The 23,510-nt window shown below is 37.4% G+C and overlaps 2 protein-coding genes across 9 annotated transcripts in view; both read right to left on the bottom strand.

The window, feature by feature from the left end:
- Positions 1–2,819: 2,819 nt before the first annotated feature.
- LOC103031226 (uncharacterized) lies at positions 2,820–17,562 on the bottom strand. The gene is made up of 7 exons (XM_049466425.1): positions 16,199–17,562; positions 11,308–11,667; positions 11,054–11,164; positions 8,670–8,702; positions 5,421–5,489; positions 4,323–4,388; positions 2,820–4,139 (listed from the first exon to the last, which is right to left on the bottom strand). Exons 1-7 carry the CDS (start codon positions 16,275–16,277, stop codon positions 4,060–4,062), a joined length of 798 nt encoding a protein of 265 aa, XP_049322382.1. The 5' UTR covers positions 16,278–17,562; the 3' UTR covers positions 2,820–4,059.
- Positions 17,563–17,610: 48 nt separating this feature from the next.
- The window catches only part of ncor1 (nuclear receptor corepressor 1), a 139,427-nt gene continuing 133,527 nt past the window's right edge, over positions 17,611–23,510 (bottom strand). For 5 of the 8 annotated variants that reach the window (XM_022665743.2, XM_022665739.2, XM_022665737.2 and 2 more), the window contains 4 exons: positions 23,387–23,440; positions 22,132–22,353; positions 21,722–21,895; positions 17,611–20,440 (listed from right to left, as the gene is read on the bottom strand). In XM_022665743.2, the coding sequence (XP_022521464.2) occupies positions 20,238–20,440; positions 21,722–21,895; positions 22,132–22,353; positions 23,387–23,440 (653 nt within the window). In that variant the 3' untranslated portion in view covers positions 17,611–20,237. The remainder of the gene's footprint in view (positions 20,441–21,721; positions 21,896–22,131; positions 22,354–23,386; positions 23,441–23,510) is intronic. The other 3 variants (XM_022665744.2, XM_022665741.2, XM_022665745.2) reach the window with 1 other exon arrangement.

Genomic DNA, 23,510 nt, shown 5'->3' on the forward strand with positions numbered 1-23,510 from the left:
TAGTTGTTACTTTCACATCCAACACCTTACTAATCTTTTTGTAGCCCATTCCAGCTTTGTGAAGGTCAACAATTCTGACTCTGAGGTCCTGTGACAGCTCTTTGGTTTTACCCATGTTGGAGACTTGAAATCTGTGTGATCTGTCTGATTCTGTGGACAGGTGTTTTTCACACAAGTGATTAGTGAGAACAGGTGGCTTCAGGTCAGGTAACAAGTTGATTGGGAGTGTCTAACTGGTCTGTAAAAGCCAGAACTGCTAATGAATACTAAGGGATCAAATACTTATTTCACTCCATGAAATACAAATCAATTAATATATATTCCTTAGATTTATTTTCTGGATTTTCTTTTTAATATTCTGTCTCTCCATGTAAGAATACATCTACCATTAAAACTATAGAATGATCATGTCTTTATTAGTGGGCCAACGAAGAAAATCAGCGATCAAATACTTCTTGGACTCACTGTATATACAGATCTGGAAAAATTAAGAGACCACTTTAAATTTTCTGATTTTGCTATTTATAGGTTTATGTTTGAGTAAAATGACCATTGTTGTTTTATTCTATAAACTACAGACAACATTTCTCCCAAATTCCAAATAAAAATGCTGTCATTTAGAGCATTTATTTGCAGAAAATGAGAAATAAAATAAAAGAGAGAATGCAGAGCTTTCAGACCTCAAATAATGCAAAAAAAAAAGGTTCATATTAATTTCATTTGGAAACAAAGGTACTCAAGTTTTAACTCTGTAAGAGTTCAAACACCAATATTTGGTGGAATATTTTTTGGTGGAAAATTTAGTAAATCACTTAATATGGGGGGCATGTCTTTTGGAGTTTAAAGGAGACTTTAGATATTTGATATCAATAATTTATCACAAATATTGATATCATGTCGCACCCCTAGTATATATCCCGGTATACATACTGGTATATTGACTCAGTGGTAAGAGCACCGGGTTATTGATGACAGGCTTGTGGGTTCAATACCGAGGTTCAGCAAACTGCCATTAAGAAAGGCCACCTAACCCTTAGTGCTCCCTGGATGCTGCACTGCAATGGTTGCCCACCACTCAGTGTGTGTGTGTGTGTGTGTGTGTGTGTGTGTGTGTGTGTGTGTGTGTGTGTGTGGGTATGTGTGTGGGTGTGTGTGTGTGTGGGTGTGTGTGTGTGGGTGTGTGTGTGTGGGTATGTGTGTGTGTGTGTGTGTGTGTGTGTGGGGGTGTGTTTCTTTACTGCACAGATGGGTTAAGGGCCACGTTCCATCTGTGCATCGAGCTCAAATAAGATGAATATGGTTATTTTGTCTTGCTCTCTCTTGTCTTGTCAATATTAGTATTGTAAAAAAACAAACAAAAAAAACAAATAGTAACTAATTCTGTGAATTAAATGTATTCTTTTATATAACATATTATAATATAATAACAGTCACAACCAGTGTATCTTTATCACTATGTTAGTTTTCCACACAGACAAAGACAAAGCTTTGAGACAAAAGACTTTGAAATGTGTTGCAATCATTGTAACTGAATAGAATAACCGACACTTTCTTTAGAATAACCTTAAATGTTGAATGTTGAAACCACCTAAAATGTTGAAACTAGGATGTTCCAGCAGGAGACTGACCTGCAATTTTTTTATTATTATTATTATTAGGGCATGTGACGCTGCCTCGCCGAACCCCGAGGTCAGGGACACGAAGTCAGCGGGTAGGTAGTGACCAAGGGAAAAAAATGCAGTGGATCCAGCAGTTCAAATGGTGAGCTTTTATTTACATTGCGTGTGAAAAAAAAATCAAACAAAAACGGAAAATAAACGCAGTTAAAATTCCTGACTAGTTTCAGAACAGGTAAATAAACCAAGGCCGCAAGGCCATAGGTTCAAAACTCGGTACCAGCTCGACCTGCACCTGTGCCCCCTCTCAGCATCAGGTCAGTCATTACTGAGCCAGCCTCCCCAACCAAAGCTTACCCAGTCCCTCTTAATCAATTAGCCCCGCCCCTAATTTAATGGATCACACCATTTCTAGATCTACTGGGGAAAATAGCTAGGCTTCAGAGGTTCCAAACATAACAGACATGAAATTATAACTATTTACATAAGGCCTTAATAAAAAGAACGATTTTACAATTGTCGACATGAACATATATCAATGCTAACATTACTTTTTGATGTATTATCTTTTAGGGATTACTCTACCCTTTACCCCTCCCTGAGGTAGCCGAGGGCCCTTCAGCTTGCCCCAGAGACAAAAAAAAGGTATAAAAAGGTAAGTATAACAGGTGTTACAAATAGTTGTAACAGGTAAGTAATACAGGTAAGTATCAATAGGTATAAAAAGTAAGTAATACAGGTAAGTATCTACGCTGTAGATATCTACAGGGCAGTCAACCCCAAACTTCTGCTGTAATCTGCCCCGCCCCCGCCCATTGTGCTGTTTTTTTTTTCCGGAAGCAGTTCCCATGTGTTAACCCTTGTGTGGTGTTCGGGTCTGTTGGACCCGTTTTCATTTTTCATCAAATGATACTAAAAAAATATTTTTTCTAACTCAAACTCATTGGCATTGGCTCATTTTTTGTGAAAAACATATATCAAAACACATTTTCGATAAACACACACTGTACACCACCCCCCGCCCCCCCCCCCCCCCCCCCCACACATTTATATTACACAAAGTATGTTTGGCCAAGGGCTAATAAACATTGCTTCATTTGTAAATTTGAAACTAAACAAATTTTCTACTCATATCTGGAGTTTAATTCATTTTCTTTTACATTTTATTAAAAAACTAATAAAAAAAAAAGAGTAGCACTTTCAGAAAGAAATGTAACATAAGAAAGGTAAAGGTATATTGCTTGCAATTTAGGTGAAGTGAGCATGTGTAAAGCATTTTAATGTAAAATTGCTTAATTTTGCTGAATTAAATACAAGTAACAAAGTAAACGAGTAACAAAAATATGAACACCACACAGGGGTTAAGAATGTGATCTGGTCTTAATCCGACCCAGCTATCAAATATACTTTTTTAATTGAGCTTAACGGCTGATGAGGTGCAGATTAATCTGATATATTAGCCAGAAAGTATACTGCTGTGAACAAATGTTGATTTTGCTGCTGCTCCATGTTGTTTACAGACTAAGAGTGCGATACTGTGCAGCGTTCATTGTCTCACTGAAAACACTGTGTTTTACAGTGCAGCGGCAATTTTTCAGTGTTCTGTATTAAAGCAGCTTCACACTGCACAGATATATACACTAAAACACAGAATATTCTATCTATATTTACTTTCTTCTAGTTTCTTCTATCCAATTTATCATGCATTATTTATTCCAGAGCCCCATGTTGGCTTTATCTCCCCTCAAACATACAAGTATATACTAGTATTTTAATTTACACTTTTTGCATTTTTACATGTTTGCATTTTATGTCTCTTACATTAATTCTATTGTTTACATTTTATTATCCACTATAAAAACTTGTGTTCTAAAAAGCACAATTGTGATTAATCCCAATTTTCCGGTGGGAGGAAACACGAGGAGAACCAGATAGGGATTTGAACCCAAGACTCCAATGATGGGAGACGAACAACTAAGCCACCATGCTGCTCAGTGATGAGTGTATAAAGCAGGCATATGCAGAATCAAGACATGAGTACGGTAATACAAAGTGAAGTACCTATAAGAAGTCCATAGTTCTTTACTAGAAAAGGCTTATAGACAGTAGAGGGAGCCATTACACCATAATTTACAAGCTGAATTTGATTTTTTTTAAGTAAAAATGCATAATAATACATATTTATCATAGAAAAATATAAATTCAATCTAAGTCAATCTAAGACTTCTGTACATTCTAATCCAGAGGTTTTCAGTCCTGAGGCCCCATTTCCGATGCTCTGGTGCACCAGATGTTCTCAGGACATTTGTTGATAATGTGGTTTAAAGACAAGTTTCTGATTCCCCTTTTAGACAGACACACAATACTACTGTATATCAGCCAGACTGGGACTTAGAATCAGTGCCCTGATGGTTATACTGGTGATACTGGTACGGAAGTCCCATTACACGTTGTCTCCTGTGTGCTGCTCTGGCTTATCCAAGAACTTTCCCCTGGTGTAGATTTCATTTTCATACACAACTTCTGAAAAACAAAATATTAAGAAGTATTAGTATTCAGTCTAAATTGATACTGACATATCCTCTGCTGTCCTTTGCTTACGCCCACTGGCTCTCCAACCTGCAGCTGGTGATCAAACAATGCGACTTTTTCTGTTCTCAATGCTGTAGAGAAGAAAAAAGGAAAAAAAGAACTGTGGGTATTTACCGTCTTTGCTTTGGCAGTGCTGTAGTGTGGAATACACTGTGTCGATCGGACGATCAGATGTACGTCCTAAAAAATCAGACGAAAATATGTTGTACAACCTAATCATATTTTAGTATTTTCATAGTTTTAGTCTACAGCATTAGTATACACTCTCTGTCCATATGTTTACATATGTAGATACTGTAAACATGAACCTACTGGCACCCTGATGTCTAATACCAGTTGTATACCAGGCTAGAGGGTTATAAATCGCCCTATATAGAGTTGTGAAGATGGGGACAAAATGTGGTGGGGTGGTGATCATCCAACATCCTAATATCCTCCTAATCCTAATATCCTTGATTCCAGAAGAAACAGTGAATGAGCAGGTGTCCCATTACTTTTGTCCATACAGTGTAAATTATCCAAAAGAGCGCATTTGCAAATCTAAGTAAATATAATGCATTTAAATTAGAGCTGCACTATATGTCGTTTAAGCATCGTCAGATTGTGGGATGTTACTTAAGGCAATTATACACATCAAACAGGTCATGTTGCAATATTTTGTTTCTTGACACAAGAAGTAGATACACACTGCTGTCTCTGTGTCTGTGTGAGTGACAGCCTGCTGCTGCCTGAGAAGCACGAAGGGGAGGGGGAGCGCGAGGAGGGAGGGGCAGGAGTAAACACGAGGTAACTGAATGGCCTTCATTCACATGGTTGGGCACATTCTTGTAAACGCACGTGTTGAAAGCTGTGCACCTCAGTCCAGCACAGTTTTGCAGATATTTCCATTACAGCTGAATTCACACTTTTAATCCCAGAAAAATGCTCTTAAATACCTTAAAAAGCATTTTAAATGCCTGATTAAAGGGACGATTACTGTTGTTTTGCTGTTTTTCTCTGTTTCCCTGCATTGTTTAATATTGTGATATATATATATATATATATATATATATATATATGCTGTATAGTCGAAAAAAGAACATTTACAATGTCATTTTTTCCAATGTCGTGCAGCCCTAATTTCAATTGAATATTATCAGCATACAGTCCATAATAATGTATTTGGAAGTAATGTATTTGGAATGAAACAAAAACAAGTGTGTGGATATTTACCCTCTCTGCTTTGGCTGTGCTGTTCTCTGTCAGGAATATTCTCATATATTGGAGGATCACGTCTATTTCCTGGAAGATCAGACAACATATAAAATTTAGTCGTAATTTCATTAATCATCTTTATTCCACAGGATCAACACAAGTTGATGCACACTAGCACATACAAAACTCTAATCTGGTCTAATCTGATTGCTTAGACTTTCATATAAAAGTAAGATCAATATCTATTCACATTGTGGGTGGTAATGCCCTTTGTTAAATCAACATCACTCACATGATAACACCTCAGAACATATACAGGTGTGGGCGTTTCCAAACCACTTGCTGAGGTAACTCTTCATGACTTTCGGCATGCCAGTGTAATTAATGTATCATAAATAAAACTAAAGTCATATTATAAAGACCCATATCTACGGTCCAGCAGTCTAAAGCGCTGCCACTATGATTGGGAGATCGCTGGTTCGAATCCCAGTTATGCAGCTTGCCATTAGCTGCCCGAGCCCTGAGAGAGCACAATTGGCTTTGCTCTCTTTGGGTGGGTAGATGGTGCGCTTTCCCCTCATCTCACCAAAGGGTGATGTTGATCAGCACAAGACATCTGTGAGCTGCTGTATCAGAACCGAGTCGCTGCACTTTCCTCTGAGTGCACTGTGATGCTACTCGGTAATGCTGCATCAACAGCAGTTTAAAAAGAGGCGGAGTCTAACTTCACATGTATTGGAGGAGGCATGTAAAAGTCTGCACCCTACTTGTGTTGTGGTGTCATTGAATAGCAGCTCAATGAATGGGACAATCTTTAAAAAAAAAAAAAAAACCTGGATCTACTAAATAGAAACTTTACAGAAAAGCAAAGAAAACGGTGATTTCTATTTCTGTTGGATCATTATTTGTGAAATTAGAATACTATATAAAGATGATGAGATCAGTCAGAAACAATAGCCAATGTTTTTTTATGTGGTCAGTTTCTGACCGCCAGATGCGGTGGGTGAGATATTTTGGTTGACAGACTATTCTTACACCAGCAGTGGCACTGAGCTGTTTAAAAAAGGTCCCCGACAAAAACCACTGTTCCTCATACACTAAACCCACCAACACTTCTCTACGGAACTTAAAAAGTATTTTAATCTGCATCCTGTATATCTGAATTCTCCTGTTTTTGATAATCTTTAATATTTAAATAAATGTAAGGTTGTGGAATTTGCATTTGAATAAAATACACACAAAAAAATCTAAATTCGAATATACAGGGGTTGGACAATGAAACCGAAACACCTGGTTTTAGACTACAATAATTTATTGTGGTGACGGACAGTTCTGGTGGAAACAGGAGAGTTGAGGTGCACATTGAATTCTGCCGTGATTTGATCAGCCGTGGTTTTATGTTTTTTGGATACAATCCGGGTTAACACCCGAACATCCCTTTCAGACAGCTTCCTCTTACAGCGTCCACAGTTAATCCTGTTGGATGTGGTTGGTCTTTCTTGGTGGTATTGGCTGACATTACCCTGGATACCGTGGCTCTTGATGTATCACAAAGACTTGCTGTCTTGGTCACAGATAAGCCAGCAAGACGTGCACCAACAATTTGTCCTCTTTTGAACTCTGGTATGTCACCCATAATGTTGTGTGCATTGCAGTATTTTGAGTAAAACTGTGCTCTTACCCTGCTAATTGAACCTTCACACTCTGCTCTTACTGGTGCAATAATGTGCAATTAATGAAGATTGGCCACCAGGCTGCTCCAATTTAGCCATGAAACCTCCCACACTAAAATGACAGGTGTTTCATTTTCATTGTCCAAACCTTGTGTATACCAGATATTTCAACTCTGGCCTACATTTGTATTAAATTTTAAATAAATACATTTAAATGAATGGATGTGAAGTTGTTATGGTAACACATTATTTGGATGGTGTGTTATAGATGCCTCATAGAAGCTCAACTAACCCTACACCCAACTCTAACCCAAACTTTAATCTTAACTTTTTTTAAGGCTAAGTTTAGGCTTAGATTTAGGGTTTAGGTTAAGATTTGGGTTAGGGCTGGGTTTTAGGGTTGATTTATGGTTAAAGAGCCACTAAACAATAAACTATTTTTTTTTCCAATAATAGCTGAAATGTGTTGCTTTCAAGTGATGAGACATACTAGTTATTTGTTCCTAACCTTTAAAAAACGCTTTCATTGTGGTCATTTCTGCCTCTGCAGAATCCTCTCAGGTTTAGCTGTGCTATAGGCGTGTATGATGTGTCCGTGTACTTTGATATGCAGACACATTACAATATGCAAATCATTACATTAATAATAGCGTCCCCTTGCTGACGTCCAATCATCTGCATCTCACCGCTATCAGAGGCAGTCTGCTGCTGTTGCAGCTCAGCCAATCAGCTCTCCCACCTGCCCCGCCTCTAAACCCATACATCACCCAGTGCTCCTCCCATTTTTAGCCTTTTTTCAGATTTAAGCTGAAGGTGGAGTCATCTGTGAGGCATCTATAATGGACCATCCAAATGAAGTAATATTGGTGTTTCCACAGCAGAATTCAGCACCTTGTTTAAAAAAGCTCTGTACATTTATTTATAAACTCTAATATCATAATTATAATACTCATAATTTTCTAATTATTTTTTTTTTATCAAATTAATTTGCAATATGTAAACAGCAATCTCAACACACCTGTAAATTCAAATATTTTGTATATATTGTATATATATATTATTTATATATATTATATTTTGTAATATATTATTTTTATATACTATTAATATTTTCAACAGTATAATTATGTATATATATTGTAAGTGACATGTAATTCTATATTTTCCATATTTCTATTTCTATATTATTTATGGTTTTCTGCTACTGTGAGGGTCTATGAAATAAAAAAAATGTAAAAGTAAAACATTTTATAAATGTATTTTGGTATGCAGACACAAGGTGTTTGTCCTAATGAAACATTGTTTTGTGGACAGTTGGGATTAGAATGGATTTTTTTTTTTTTTTTTTTTTTAAATATGAAGCCTTGTGTTAGAATAAAGGAAATCACTGCATTCCAGCATGAAAAAAAAAATCAGTACAATCCCATCTATGAAACATGGTGGTGGTTGAATCATGGATTTGGGCCTGTTATCTTTGACTGCCATTATCTTTCAAGCACCATCACACACACACACACACACACACACACTGTATCACACAAGTATCTGTGCAGCTACCACACTGCATCTTCACACTTCTCATGGTTAAACTCACCACAAACACCTCCAGTCCTCGAACGCCCAGTTCCTGAAACACCCAGAATAACCTGCAGTCACAGCTTTGTTTATCACATTATCTAAATGTTTTTGAGGTTGAGCAAATAAAAAGCATTAAATATAGAAAAGATGATGATAGATGTATCTCAGCAACGAGCAATAAACAATAAACAGACTGATAAAGGTATTGGTAACAGTATTTAGTTGTCAGTAGTCACTGCTTTAACCCTCCTGTTAAATGTTCAGTTATAAATTTATAAGGAACAGCAGTAATGTTGCCAGGTCAAACTGTAGATAGAAAATAATATGTTTAAGTTTTATATGATTTATATGATAATGATAGGATTTAATTATCAGAATTTTTTATTATTTTGGCTATTTATTTTATTCATTCATATTTACACCTTTTATTAACCAGAGTGAACAAATGTACTGAAAATTGTTATTTAATAAAAAAACTTGGTTGACCTAGAGTTGTAGTTGAATTGATCATATTGACTGTTCTTTTTCTGTTTTCATTTTACATATATTATTATTTTTAATAACTGTGAAATAGTGGAGACAATATGAGAAATATATATATATATATAAAATATATATATATATATATATTATATATATATATATATATGTGTGTGTGTGTGTGTGTGTTTTAATTAACACAGCAACAAGTGTCTTCAGTTCCTTTGAAAATAAAACAGTATGAAGGATGTGATGCCAATGATGTCAAAAGTTATTTTCTTTAAGGGGCGGGGCTATTTCAAGATGACAGGGTGTACAGGATATTTCTGGACAAATACAAAAAGCTTATTAAGCTTATTAAAAGGCTATAAAAATAGCTAAATAAATTATTGAAATGTCAAAATTGTTAAATAAAATCTTCAAAATGTTAAGTTTTGTTTAACTCTTAACTTCAATATTATGAGGCACAACAGACACGACCAAAAAAAAGCCTCACATACAAAAAACTGTAAAATATAGAAAGTTTCTTTATAATAACGTTATACATTATATTTATCTACGTATACATTAAATATGAATGTGCTCCAGCTCTACAGTCATAGCTGAGGCTACAGTATACTGTATTATCTTCTTTTAGCTTTTTGGCACACTCCCTAAAACCTGAATCTGAATAAAATATTGATAATTATCTATTAAGATATATTCCAAATAGCCAGAACATTAGAACCACCTGCCCAATATTGAGTAGGTCCCTTTTATGCCACCACAACAGATTTTGGACAGGCACGGACTCCATGAGGTGATCTGTGGTCATTTTTAATGAGACTGATGTTAGCAGCACTTCACCTGTCAGTGTTCCTAATATTATGGCTGATTGGTGTAAATTGTACATGTAGCATTTTATTAAGTTGTTCCTCGTTATCTTCTTACTTTTTATTCTTGCCATAAAATAAAAAAAATTAATTACCCCACAGCTTTTATGGTAGAATCACGAGAAGTTGCAGTATCAAAGGACCTTTACCCGGTTAGGTTTCTTGTGCTTTTTGGAGCGATACATCGTATGATTTTTGTATAGCCAATGTTTTAATCTCTGACATTTCCTCGTAAGGATCCCTTCAGAAGTGTCAACAAACTTTTGTCAAAAAATTCAAACAGCTCTTTAGATCACAATTTTTTTGTAAAAAACACAAAAATCAGTATAATGACAACTCAGAGACGTTTCAGATGATATGCTTGTCGGACCTAAACAATTTATGCTTTTTGTAAAATTAAAGTACATTTTCTTCCCATAGAAATTAATGGGGTTCCCAACATTCCATCCCACGCACCAACTCAGTCTGTGCACCTAACACCTTCTCTATGCGTCGCTCCTCAGTACTGTCTGTGTATGGAGGAGCTGCTGGATAAACCAGCTATTGGGTAGCTTTCTCACCCATCTTTAACCAAAGGTTTTTAGACACTCCTCTATCAGCCAAAACATCAGCATTCCACCATTTACCAAAAGTTTTTGAGCTTTAGCATTTATCTAAAAGTTTTTGGACATTCTTCTATTATTTTGGATATTTTTCTATGGACATTCTTCTGTTAGCCCAATCATTGGCATTTCAAAATTTAGCCAAACATTTTTGGACTTTAGCATTTAGCTTTAGCATTTAACCAAAATTTAACAACCATTTTTTTCCAACATTATTAGCACACTTTTCCAAGCCAACTTAAAGTTTGTTCACTTGAAGTTTGTTCACAGTTGGAACTTTCCTTTCTAATTAAAAAAATTAATTGAATTAATAATTGTTAATAAACCCATTTAGTAGTAGTTAATTTGGGTATAATTAAATACAACACAGAAGCTTCACAAAGCTCCAGTATTAGTTGTGTAAATACGGCAGATTAAATAATAAAATATGCTGAAAGAAGACTCACGTTTTTTCCTGATGTAGAAGAGTAATATTATGAGCAGAAGAAGAACTGCTCCTCCTGATGTTCCTGCTATGATGGAGGTCTGGTAGAAATAAGGACTAACAGTAGAAAGACCTGCAGAATAAAAAATAATAACTTAAAAAATATATCAAATATATACTTAACACATATTTTGTCAATCGAAAACACAACTAATGCTCTCAAACACATTAAGAAGACAAGAAATTCATGAAATGAATGAAAATGCAAAAACGAACCAAGTTGGATTTCCTGATAAGCGATTCTACAGGTTCCGTTGAACAGTTCACAGCGGTACAGACCCAGATCAGATTTATTCACTTTATGGAGGAGGATGGAGAAGTTTCCAGATGTTGAGAGTTTAGGGAATGTCTTAATTCGTCCCCCTCTGTTCTTCCAGAACATTACTCCAGTCTTCAGACTGATCTCCACCAGACTATCTTCTGTTATATTTTTATAAATCCACACTGCTGCTATATCTGCAGTCAGATCTGAACCGAGGAGGCTTGAGTTGAAGTTACAGGGCAGCAGAACATCAGACTGCAGTTCAGTGGAGATGTTGATCCTAGAATCATGCTGCCCAGAACATGTTGAATTCCCTGGATAAAAAAAAAAATCACCATTTAAAATCAAATCATTCACAAGCCAGATTACTATACAACTAGGGCAGCAACAATTAATCAACATAATCATCCAGGTGTTGACTCGGAATTTCAAGTAATAAATTTGTGAGTGTAATGCAGTTCTTAAGTTGCACCTATTGCTGACACAGATGTGCAAATGCACGCTCAAACACAGCGTGTCTATTCTCTGTTTAGATGTAGTGCCAGTAGAATAAGACTCTCTAGAGCAGATAAATAACCATGAACCTAATGGCAGTGTAACTGTGTTCTCTGGAATGATGGAGCTCCATCCAGTACTTTTGGGATGAGGTGCAATGCAATCAAATCCTCACAGCAATTCTCCAATTCTCATCTAGTATAAAGCCCTCGTAGATACACTTATATTAAAAAAGCAGATAAAATCTTTTAAAAATCTATCATTTCAAAAGAAACAATGAATGAAGAATGTGTCCCAATACTTCTGTCCTATATATAGCCACAACATTAAGATCACTCATATACAGTACTGTGCAAATGTTTTAGGCACCTGTGGGAATTTCAGTAAAGGAAGTGTCTTATCTGTGGAGGAAGTGTTTTTTTTTTAGCTCAGTAAAACACTTACTTAGCATTACAATAAATACAAACAGCAGTTTTACAAAAAGCAGAGCTTTAACAGCCCTGTTTTCCTTAAAACATCCCCTAATCTCTCCTCCTCATCTGAGTTTAATAGAGTTATTTCTAGTTCTCATCATATTAATCAACACCTGGTTTGGTAAATTGGTAAATTTGGTAAATCAGGTGAGCTGCTGACGGAACTGAACATATATAAACACATGCTGGCTGAGGAGCATCCAGGAGAAATCTGGAATCTCTACACTTTGTTCTTCAGCTCGGCTCACAGGAATATAACATACTTAGATAAAAAATGAGACATTCTTGTTATGTTTTACAGTCTGTATGTTTATTTGCAAATCATATGTGGTCCTTTTTTCAGGTAAAAACACTCATATTGCTGAGATAAATGAATTAATATGATTTGCTTTGGTGCCTAAAACTTTTGCACAGTACTGTATACGATTTAAATATATGCACAATAATTTAAGGTATAAAGCATGGACACACCTTCTCATTCAGTGTTTTAATTTATTATATATATATATATATATATTTGATATTGTATTTGATCCCTTGCTGATTTTCTTTGTTTGCCCACTAATAAAGACACTATCCTTCTGCACTTTTAATGGTAGATATATTCTAACATGGAGAGACAGAATATCAAGACAAAAATCCAGAATATAATTTTAAAGAATATATTTTAATTAATTTGTATTTCAATGAGGAAAATAAGTATTTGATCCCTCTTGCCAAACACACTCAATACTTAGTGGCAAAGCCTTTGTTTGCAAGCACAGCGGTGAGACGTTTGTTGTAGTTAACCACAAGTTTAGCACACACACCAGGGGGAATTTTGGCCCACTCTTCTTTGCAGATCCTCTCTAAATCATGAAGGTTGGTGAGCTGTCGCTTGGCAACTCTGACCTTCAGCTCCCTCCATAGATTTTCGATCGGATTGAGGTCTGGCGACTGGCTGGGCCACTCCATGACCTTAATGTGATTTTTCTTGAGCCAATCCTTTGTTGCCTTTGCTGTATGTTTAGGGTCATTATCATGTTGGAAGACCCAACCACGGCCCATTTTCAGATCCCTGGCAGAGGGGAGGAGGTTGTCCCTCAGGATTGTGCGGTACATGGCTCCATCCATCTTCCCAGTGATGCGGTGAAGTAGCCCTGTACCCTTGGCAGAGAAACACCCCCAAAACATTATGCTTCCACCTCCATGCTTGACGGTGGGCACAGTGTTCTTGGGGTCATAGGCAGCATTTTTCTTCCTCCACACATGGCGGGTGGAGTTGAGGCCAAAAAGTTCAATTTTGGTCTCGTCTGACCACAAAACCTTCTCCCAATAACTTGGTTCATCTTTCAAATGATCATTGGCATACTTGAGGCGCGCCCCCACATGTGCTCTCTTCAGCAGGGGTACCTTTCGGGCACTGCAGGATGTGAATCCATTGTTGCGCAAAGTGTTGCCAATTGTTTCCTTGCAAACTGTGGTCCCAGCTGCCTTCAGGTCATTTGCTAACTCCTGCCGAGTGGTTGCAGGACGATTTCTGACCGTTCTCAGCATCATTGCCACCCCACGAGGCGAAATCTTCTTTGGAGCACCGGGCCGAGGTCTGTTGATTGTCATGTTATACTCTTTAAACTTTCTGATAATTGCACCAATAGTTGTTACTTTCACATCCAACACCTTACTAATCTTTTTGTAGCCCATTCCAGCTTTGTGAAGGTCAACAATTCTGACTCTGAGGTCCTGTGACAGCTCTTTGGTTTTACCCATGTTGGAGACTTGAAATCTGTGTGATCTGTCTGATTCTGTGGACAGGTGTTTTTCACACAAGTGATTAGTGAGAACAGGTGGCTTCAGGTCAGGTAACAAGTTGATTGGGAGTGTCTAACTGGTCTGTAAAAGCCAGAACTGCTAATGAATACTAAGGGATCAAATACTTATTTCACTCCATGAAATACAAATCAATTAATATATATTCCTTAGATTTATTTTCTGGATTTTCTTTTTAATATTCTGTCTCTCCATGTAAGAATACATCTACCATTAAAAGTATAGAATGATCATGTCTTTATTAGTGGGCCAACGAAGAAAATCAGCAAGGGATCAAATACTTCTTGGACTCACTGTATATATATATATATATATATATATATATATATATATATATATATATATATATATTATCCAGCCTATGAAGGAACACATAAGGGGAAACATGTAGTAACTCAAAAAATAACTAAACCCCCAGATTTTTTTTCTGACTCCACCCTCAGCTCAAATTTAAAATATGCTAAAAATAAAGGAAGGGGTAGTTTGAGAGGGGCACTGAGTGATGTATGGGTTTAGAGGCAGGGCAGGAGTGAGAGAGAGCTGATTGGCTGAGCTGCAGCAGCAGCATTGTGCCTCTGATAGCAGTGAGATGCAGAGGGTTGGACGTCAGCAGGGACTGGAGGGTATTATTGATTATCTGATCTGCATATTGTGATGTGTCTGCTTACAAAAGTACATGGACACATCAGAGGCAGAAATGACCATGTTTATAAAATTGTAATCAGGACTGGTATGTTTCATTACTTCAAAAAAAAAAGAAACATATTTCAACTATTAATGGAAAAAATATATTTTAGGGTTTAGTCCCTCTTTAAAGGTGTTGTTAAGGTAAAACATGCATTGAAACAGCAACAGCAGCCTCACCAACTAAAAGCAAAAAATGATCAGTAAATCTGATTAGTTGATAGCTATAAACGTTATTAGTTGCAACCTTACAGGAAACATTGTCTATTTGGAGTGGGAAATAAAAAAGGACGTTTCTCCTCAAGATTTATTTAATTATTAATGTTTTAAAATGATGTATTATAGCTGCTTAATATGATGAAAATAACATGTAATTTGACCAATTTTTACTTTTTTGTTTAATATATAGAGAATGTATTTAAAAATACAGTTCCAGGCAAAAGTTTGGACACACCTTAAATACACCTCAGTATTTTTTCATTATACTAAAAAATAATCCAAGCTATGAAGAAAAACATATGGAATTAATCAGTATACAAAAATGTATTAAACCAGTATATATTTTTATATTTTATATTCTTCTAAATAGGCACCTCTTGCTTAGATAGAGACAGTTTTGCAGATCTCTGCTGGATTTTCTCAGTCAGCTTTATGAGGTAGAGTCACCTGGAATTCAGGCTTTCAGTTAACAGCTGTGCTGAACGTATCAAGAGTTAATTACTTGAATGTCTTGTCTTTTAATAAAGTGTTTAAGAGCATCAGTTGTAAAGTAGTGAAGAGGTAGAGTTACAGGTATACAGTGAATAGTGAATATTTAAATAATGTTCTAATCCATATTCTGGGAAGAACTGCAACATATTGTATAAAACAGATCGAGGTTTTTATGAGATCACTGGTGATATTTGTAATTTTGTATTATAGTATACTTCATTACAGTATTTTTAGCCTCGTTAATTAAATGATTAGCTTGCATATTGGTTCAACAAAGAAAATACAAAAATCATCTCAAAGCATATCAGTCCATACCAGCTTATTTTGTATATAATATGTGTATTTTATATCTTCTAGAAGTAACTGGTGTTACATTATTAAACTTGTAAGAAATCAGAATTCATATTACCAATATCACTGATTTAAGCAGTTTGAGTAGTTGCACAACATCCTCATACCTCTAATGAGGCAGCGATTTAACAAAATCCTTCATTTTAACTGGTGCTACAGTCAGTGAAAGATGTTCAGAGGTTTTAATTACATAATTATAATAAAAAACACTGGGCAATATTAAATTTTCTGGATTTACTGAAATGCAATTCCCACTCTAAAGGGAAAAGAGCCCACAATCAACATAATACAGAATTGTAAGGAGTTTCACTCATTTACTCACCATGGACCAACACCAGGCAATGCCACCACAGCACCAACACGGTGAGGAACATCAGCAGCAGCTTAGAAGGCACCACCATTGTGTGTTTAACCACCACTCCTATCACCAGCGTGTGAAAAACAACCGGAGGAACTGCACCAGAGCAGAAATCATAGATCACTTCCTGAAAAGATCTGTGAAACCACAGAGGCCCAAGGCGTGTAGCCAGGAAGCTCAAGATACACAAATATATGAGTGCATTTTAAAAAGTGAGATTATCATTGAAAAGTTACTTTATTTCAATAATTCAGTTCAAAATGTGAAACTTATACATTATATAGCTGTATTAAACACAGAGTGATCTGCACAGTTTGTGTTGCTCACCCTCTAGTCCTCCATCGCTGCCCACAGGATGCTGTTAGCTGTATAATTCTGGTTGTTGGGTGGCACGGTGGCTTATTGGTTAGCACGTTTGCCTCCCAGCACTGGGGTCTTGGGTTCATATCCCTCTCTGGGTGGAGTTTCCATGTTCTCCCTGTGTCTGAGTGAGTTTCCTCTGGTTTCCTCCCACAGTCCAAAAACATGGAGATCAGGTAAATTGAATACTCTAAATTGCCCAGAAAATTGAATAATCTAAATTGATCTGGTGTGTATGTGTACGTAAGTTTGTGTGTGTGTGTAAGTGTTGGTGTAAATGTATGCATGACTGTGCCCAGATATGGACTGGCACTCTGTCCTGGGTAAATGCTGTAGTGCCCGATGCAGTCCTCGAGGTGGACGGTCGTTTCTGGTTGAGAGTACGCTGTGCGCTATTGGCTGCTGCTTCTCACCAGTGTGAGGATGAGTGCTGATGTGTAATGTGCTTAAGTGTAAAAACGTGTAAACTGTAAAGCGTCCTTGGGTTGAACTTCATTCATACTCTCAGTGCAGCAGAGACAATATATTAGTGTTTAAAAACTCCAGCAGCACTGCTACTGTATCTAATCCACTTACTGTACCAGCACAACACACACTAACACCTCATACACCACCACCACCATGCTAATCAATGTTAATCACTGCAGTGCTGAGAATAATAATAACCCACCACCCAAATATTAATAATTTTAATAATAGCTGCTATGTGGTGTTTTTTCTTTCGTGTAGGGTTTTGAATATTGCAGAACAGAAAGAAGGAAGGGAGGAGGATAATAATATACTATACTATATCTGGTATCAAAATGACTCATAGAAATCACCACTAGGAATTACAACTAAAGGGAATGTTTCTGTGCAACTAAACAAGTTAGGAACTTGTATTTGCTCTAACTATGCAAGAACAACACTGGTACCATAGAATTCTTCAAGAGCAATGAACAGAAAAGAAAAAGCCACCAAACCCCCCCCCCCCCCCCCATTTCCTCTCGAAAGAAACAGCAGAAGAGACAACGATGTTAACTTTCAGAAAGGTGGAGCGCTAATCCACTTTATTGATTGGTCTGAACTTTTTTTATTGTAATTGGCTGCTTAAGAGACATTGTGCGATACAAACATTGCGTTTCAACATCATGGGATACACGGGTTATTTCAAGTCTCGATTCTGAAAGGACAAAAGAAGAAAAATAAAACTGCAAGGTGTCGGACTGAAAGAAAAAGAAAAGACTAAATGATGCAATGATCGACTTTCATTTTCTTAAGATTCAAGTTTTCACCACCTTTTTTTTTGTCAACGCCATTGTAAACACTTTGCATCCCATTAAAACAGGATGAATAACATCGATGTTGAAAATGATTAAAAAAAAAATCTCAACATGAGCTTTTTTTTCCATTTCAGAAGTGAAATTAAATATATCAAAACGAAAAAAAAAAAAAAAAAAGCAGACAGGTTTTGTTTCTGGAGCGAAGCGAACGCAGAGAGGAAACCCAAACAAGCTTATGCTTTGAAAAACATCTGCTTTAAGTGTCTATAGCTGCTGTGATTACTGTGATTATTGTGATTACTGTGATTATTGATAGATCTTTGCCAGAGAACATACAGCTGGGTTGTACTTTCTTTTTTCCTGTGCCGATAACTACAACTGAGAGAGCACTAGCTGTTCATTACGATGTAAAATGTAAGATGTACAAGTGAAGCAGCGTCACTATGAATAGCCTTACTGTACCATAGATCAGAGCAAAGATCAGGTGATGTGTGAAACAAGCCCAGAAAATCAGCGGCAAGATTCATTTAACATAAAATAAAACGTATTTCTGAAGCGAGAAAAAGTCTGAGAAGAGTTATTGCAGCAACGTGAGTGAAATTGAACCTCTGCACAAGCTTGAATAACTTAGATTACAGGTAGTACGCTTTTAATCACCGTCAAAAGTTACTAAGCCACAAAAAAATAACAAAGAAAAAAAGTGCAACAACGGTGCAGAGGTGCATCCAACTGATGTTCGTTTGGTTTTTCCTTTCGTTTGGGTAGACGTGTCCGAGCGGAAGAGGGGAGGCAGTCAGCATGTTCATCATCAGCGAGAGAAAGAAAAAAAAACTAAACGAAATACAAAACAAAAAACAGCAGAATTTCTTTCAACAGAACGAATGAAAGAATGAACTGAAGCTGTAGACGAAAGTCACAGTTTGTTTGATTTCCACCCCAACATGAAGGAGACCAACTGCCCTCTCCAAAACAACACCAATTCCTCTAGGAAGGAGGGGAGGGAGAAAAAAACAACAAAAAAAACAAACAAACAAAACAAAACAAAAAACAGCAGAACATTTCGCACTTGTTAGCAACCACACAGAGCAACACACCAAAGCAGTTCAGGAAAGAAAAGAAAAGATTTAAAGAGAAAAAAAAAAAAAAAAGACGCCACGGCCAGTTCCACCACTGGCCACCGCTCAGCACAGGAGAAAAAAAAATACATAGAACTTTGAAGGAACTTTAAAAGAAACATTCAGCTTATATTTCTTCTTTCACTGGAAAAAAAAAAACGAAAAAACAAAACAAAAAACATACGGCTCCAACACCAGTGTTCTCAACTTGTTCACATGAACCCAAAAGGAGATGGTGTCTCTTCTTCTTCCGTAAACTTCAGCTTTTATTTTCCTGCAGGACTGAAAAAAAAAAAAAACTTTTTTCAAAACATATTTCAAAGCTTATGCACTGAAGCACCTCCATACAGATACGCCTGGTTCTCCAAAAACGTCTGGTGTTTCCAAAACGTCTGGTTGCCAAAAAAACACCTGGGATTTCCAAAAAAAAAAAAAAAACGTCTGGTTTCCAAAAACGTTCCCCCTCTCTTTTATCCACTGGTGACTCTGTCTCTGAAGGCTGTGGTCAGTCGGTGCGTCGACCGCCTCGACTTAAGTTCAAGTTCATCCTGTTTCTGCTGCCGCCGCCACCAACAACGTGGGTCGCTGCACATTTTTCACATTAAGAGAAAAAACTTAAAAATAAAGGAACGTCCACGTAATCTCAAACCAGCAGGGTCTGATTTTAAAAAGTGACGTTAAAACGCGGAGGAGAATCGAAGAGTCGAAGAGAAAAGTAGAAGAAGAAGAAGAAAAAATAACACACTGCAAAAGGTTACTCTATTTACATACACTGATTTTTTTTCTTTTTTAAAGACAAAAAAAAAGTATTTCTTTACAGAAATCGAACAGAAATTTAAGCAAACGAGTCCTTTTAAAGTGTTCTTTACATTGCAAGTTCTTCATCCTTTTATTTTTTTCGCTTTTTAACATTTTGTAAAAGTTCCTCGCGTCCACCGACAGGCGACATAAAGCTTCTGGAGCTTTCCTCCGTTACAAAGTTTTCTCCTGAAGACTCCTAAAGCCTGTGGGTGGCCCCCTCGCAGCGCTCTCTCTCTCTCTTTCTCTATATATCTCTCTTTCTCTCTCTGAACACCAGAGAGCGCTGAAGCACCAGAAACGAGTCCTCCTTCCCAGCGAATCCCCCACACCAGAGTGGCAGTGAGAGGGACCTGTAGAACTGGGAAGGTGGGGGCGCTGATGGGAGGGACACTTTTACTGGTGTGACCCCTAAGGACCAGGGAGGGGGGAGGGGGGCTGGAGGGAGATGGGAGTCGGCCGCCAGGCTCAGTCGTCGCTGTCCGACAGGGTTTCGTACTGTTCCGAGAGCAGAGGCTGCTCCCAGGCTCTGGCCGGACCCACGGGTGCGGTGCCGCCCCCTGGCTGCTGCTGCTGGGACTGCATGGAGGGAGACGGGCAGGCCATGGAGGTGGGCGGGGTGCTACTCAACATCTGCATAGTCAAAGGGTTATAGGGGAACTGCATGGAACCTGAAATTGAGAGAATAAAGAGGAAAAAAATAAATTAAAATGGAGGAAAAAAAAGGTAATTTAAACTGAACTGAACCTGAACTTGGATTTCTGCTGCCTAAACTATACAAACTTTGCGTTTACTTTATTTTAGGCAAGATAGAGTTAAGGATACAATCTGTGCTTAGAAGAACACTGACTGAATTGCACATGTCATTACACACAGTGTATTTAGTTAAACTGGATGTAGGATAGGACATTTTAAATAAAAATCATCAGCTTGGGACAGGTTTAAATTGTACTTTGTAAAAATCTGTTTCTATTAATATATTTTAACTGCAACTGCATGTTTTTCCCACCGAGTTGTTGGAGTAGCTTCACTAAATCGTACACTGTATGGAATGAGGGGGTTTTCATAATATTCCTGGCCATATTACTACTACTATAACAGTGACAACAACTACAACAACTTCTAAAACAACTACAACTGCAACTACAACTACAACCACAAAACTATACCATTACAACATTAAAGTGCAGAATATTTAGTGCATGCATAACACAAAGACACACCTGCCCACCTTCAACTAACTTTGAGTATGAAAATAAATGAATGACTATTTTTTTTAAATGCTGGTACTAGCTTATATTGTTGGGAGGGAGACAGTAATAATAGTGGTTTAGGTCTGGTAGCACTTTACAATACTTTACAATATATATTATAAAATAATAATATATAATTACAGTGTAGTTTTGGTGTTTTAGAATAGGAATATTTTAAAATATAACGAGTTACTGAGTTTAACTAAGCTGAGGAAGCAAGTGTGTGTGTGTGAGAGAGAGAGAGAGAGAGGGGGCAGAGAGCGAGAGAGACAGAGGGAGAGAGGGAGGCAGAGAGAGAGAGCAATGCTGTGTTGACAAAATTTGGAGGAAAGTGAAGCTTGCTGGATTAGTGTCTGTGCTAAGCGGCCCTAATTCAGCATCGAAAAACAGCGCAACAGTCAGATCGGCCACAAACACACTCACACGACCATATGCGTACTTTACAACATGGAATCAAACAAGCCTATTAGAGATCAATATGTGTGTCCGTTACACCGAATGCATACAGTAACAGTACAAAAATACTCAATAGACAATACCTATATTTATTAAAAAAATAATTACAAGTTTTAGTGTACGATATGATATGGCACACCCTCAGTGTCGAGATAAATATTGTATTTTGTGTAAATTGTATATATTTAAAAATAATGTTTTGTCATATATTTGTCCTAGTTTAGCTAAATCAGTACAGCTCACCTGTGGATGAAGGCCGGTCCTCCCAGGCCCAGCTCGGGGCCTGCCTGTGGTACTCCCCCTCTGAATGAACCGAGGACACAGAGGACGGCCGCTCCCCGCCCGGGTACACCTGCCCTGGGTTGGGGGACTTGGACTTCCTGCTGCTGGCTTTGCTCTGGAGCTTCTGCTTTCCAGCTGTGGGGGGAGACATGCATATCTCAGTATCAGTGCAGGTACTTATAACTCTCAGAACAAGATGTTATACTGTGTCATGAATGTATGATGATCCTGTGCTTATATATAAAGAGCAACACCAGTAAAATCTGGCAGCTGGTTGCCCTAAAAAGCCGCCACTGAAGCTAAGATACCATCAGTGATGTGGTGATGAGGTAGGCAGGTAGGTGAGTGAGTAATGAGGTGCATTTCCTTACAATATCTACCTGTGTTGGGGGAAGGATTGGCCTCCTGTCTCCCCTCGCCAACACCCCCAACTCCAGCTGAGCTGCCTCCCATTCCCCCTCCAGACTGGGACTGTTGCGTCTGCTCCTCCGGCCTCTCCTCCATGTTCCCCATCAGAGCCTTGCGGATGATGTCCTCCAGACCCAGGTTACTGGCCGGGTCACTGAACGAGTGGTTCCTGGGGTTCACATTACCTGTAGAGGGTGATACACAAAAGTAGGTGGAACTTAGGCCATGTAGATCAATGATAATTCTATTGCAAGGGTAATGGTAGGGTGTGGAAGCAGAATGGGGTGGGTGATATGGCCCTAAAATATTATCACGATATTTTATGGCATGATACTGAATTTAAAAAACATATATTTCAAGAAAAGACTACTGCAACAATATTAAAATTAAAATGTAAATTTAGTATTGCATACAATATGATATGGCACACTCCTAACTGAGATATTAAAAAAAAAATACAATAATTTTCATCAGATTTGTAACAGAAGTCAATGATCCAGAACGTCATGATACTAATAATGCACTCCAAATATCTCCATATATCCAGGATTAAAGTAAAAATGAATGATATATAGCAGATATATCATGGGTAATGAGAACAGTGAATTTTACTTTAGCTAAAAACAGTATATAAAAAATAGTAGTACCCTGATGTAATAAATAGTGGTGGGTAATATGGCACAATATTTTTGGGTAATATCGAGGCACATGTGGGAAAATTTCTGCTATGTGGGAACATTTTTACTTCAGCATTAAGTATTTATAACAGGATCACCTGAGAAACTAATCCCACCTGGATAGGTCTAAGGTTCCCATTCTACCTTAAATGGTGCAACATACCAGAGGAGGCTGCAGCATTTAAGATGGAAAGGAAAAATAATAGAAAATAAAAGTTAAAAAAAAAGCTCATTTTAGCTCCCCATGAGAGAGTAATTAAGGAATGGATAATGAACTTCGGCGCTCCTCTGCTATAGCTATATCTGTATCAAGGTGCATTAAAGGTTGTCCTAATTCCTAGAAGGAGGATTTCACCAACTCTGTTCTAAGGGGAAGGGATATATTCCAAAACAAGAGGTAGAGGTATTATAGAAAAACAGGATATGGCCTAAGTGTAAGCATACACATGTGCATAAAGATTGCTTGTGTTTAATGAACTGTGCAAAATATGTGTCATATAAATAATCTAACCAGCAGCATACTCAAGACATTTGTACTTACTTGAAGTTGTTACAGCTGGTATATTGAATATCTCTGTGCCTGGCTGTGCATTACCTGGGAAGAAGAAAAAGAGGAATACAAAGTGTTAATACAACATTTTTAGAGTTTACAGTTAAAGTTCTCA

The sequence above is a fragment of the Astyanax mexicanus genome, chromosome 1 (genome assembly GCF_023375975.1).
Source record: "Astyanax mexicanus isolate ESR-SI-001 chromosome 1, AstMex3_surface, whole genome shotgun sequence".
In the NCBI taxonomy this organism is placed as follows: domain Eukaryota; kingdom Metazoa; phylum Chordata; class Actinopteri; order Characiformes; family Acestrorhamphidae; genus Astyanax; species Astyanax mexicanus.

What these genes read in the sequence shown, in the direction of transcription:
- LOC103031226 (XM_049466425.1), bottom strand. Translation starts at nt 16,277, where the DNA reads ATGGTGGTGCCTTCTAAGCTGCTGCTGATGTTCCTCACCGTGTTGGTG. An exon ending in TTGCCTGGTGTTGGTCCATG is followed by an intron (nt 11,668 to 16,198) that starts GTGAGTAAATGA and finishes TTTTTTATCCAG; the next exon opens with GGAATTCAACATGTTCTGGG. An exon ending in GCACTGCCAAAGCAAAGACG is followed by an intron (nt 4,140 to 4,322) that starts GTAAATACCCAC and finishes TTTGTTTTTCAG; the next exon opens with AAGTTGTGTATGAAAATGAA.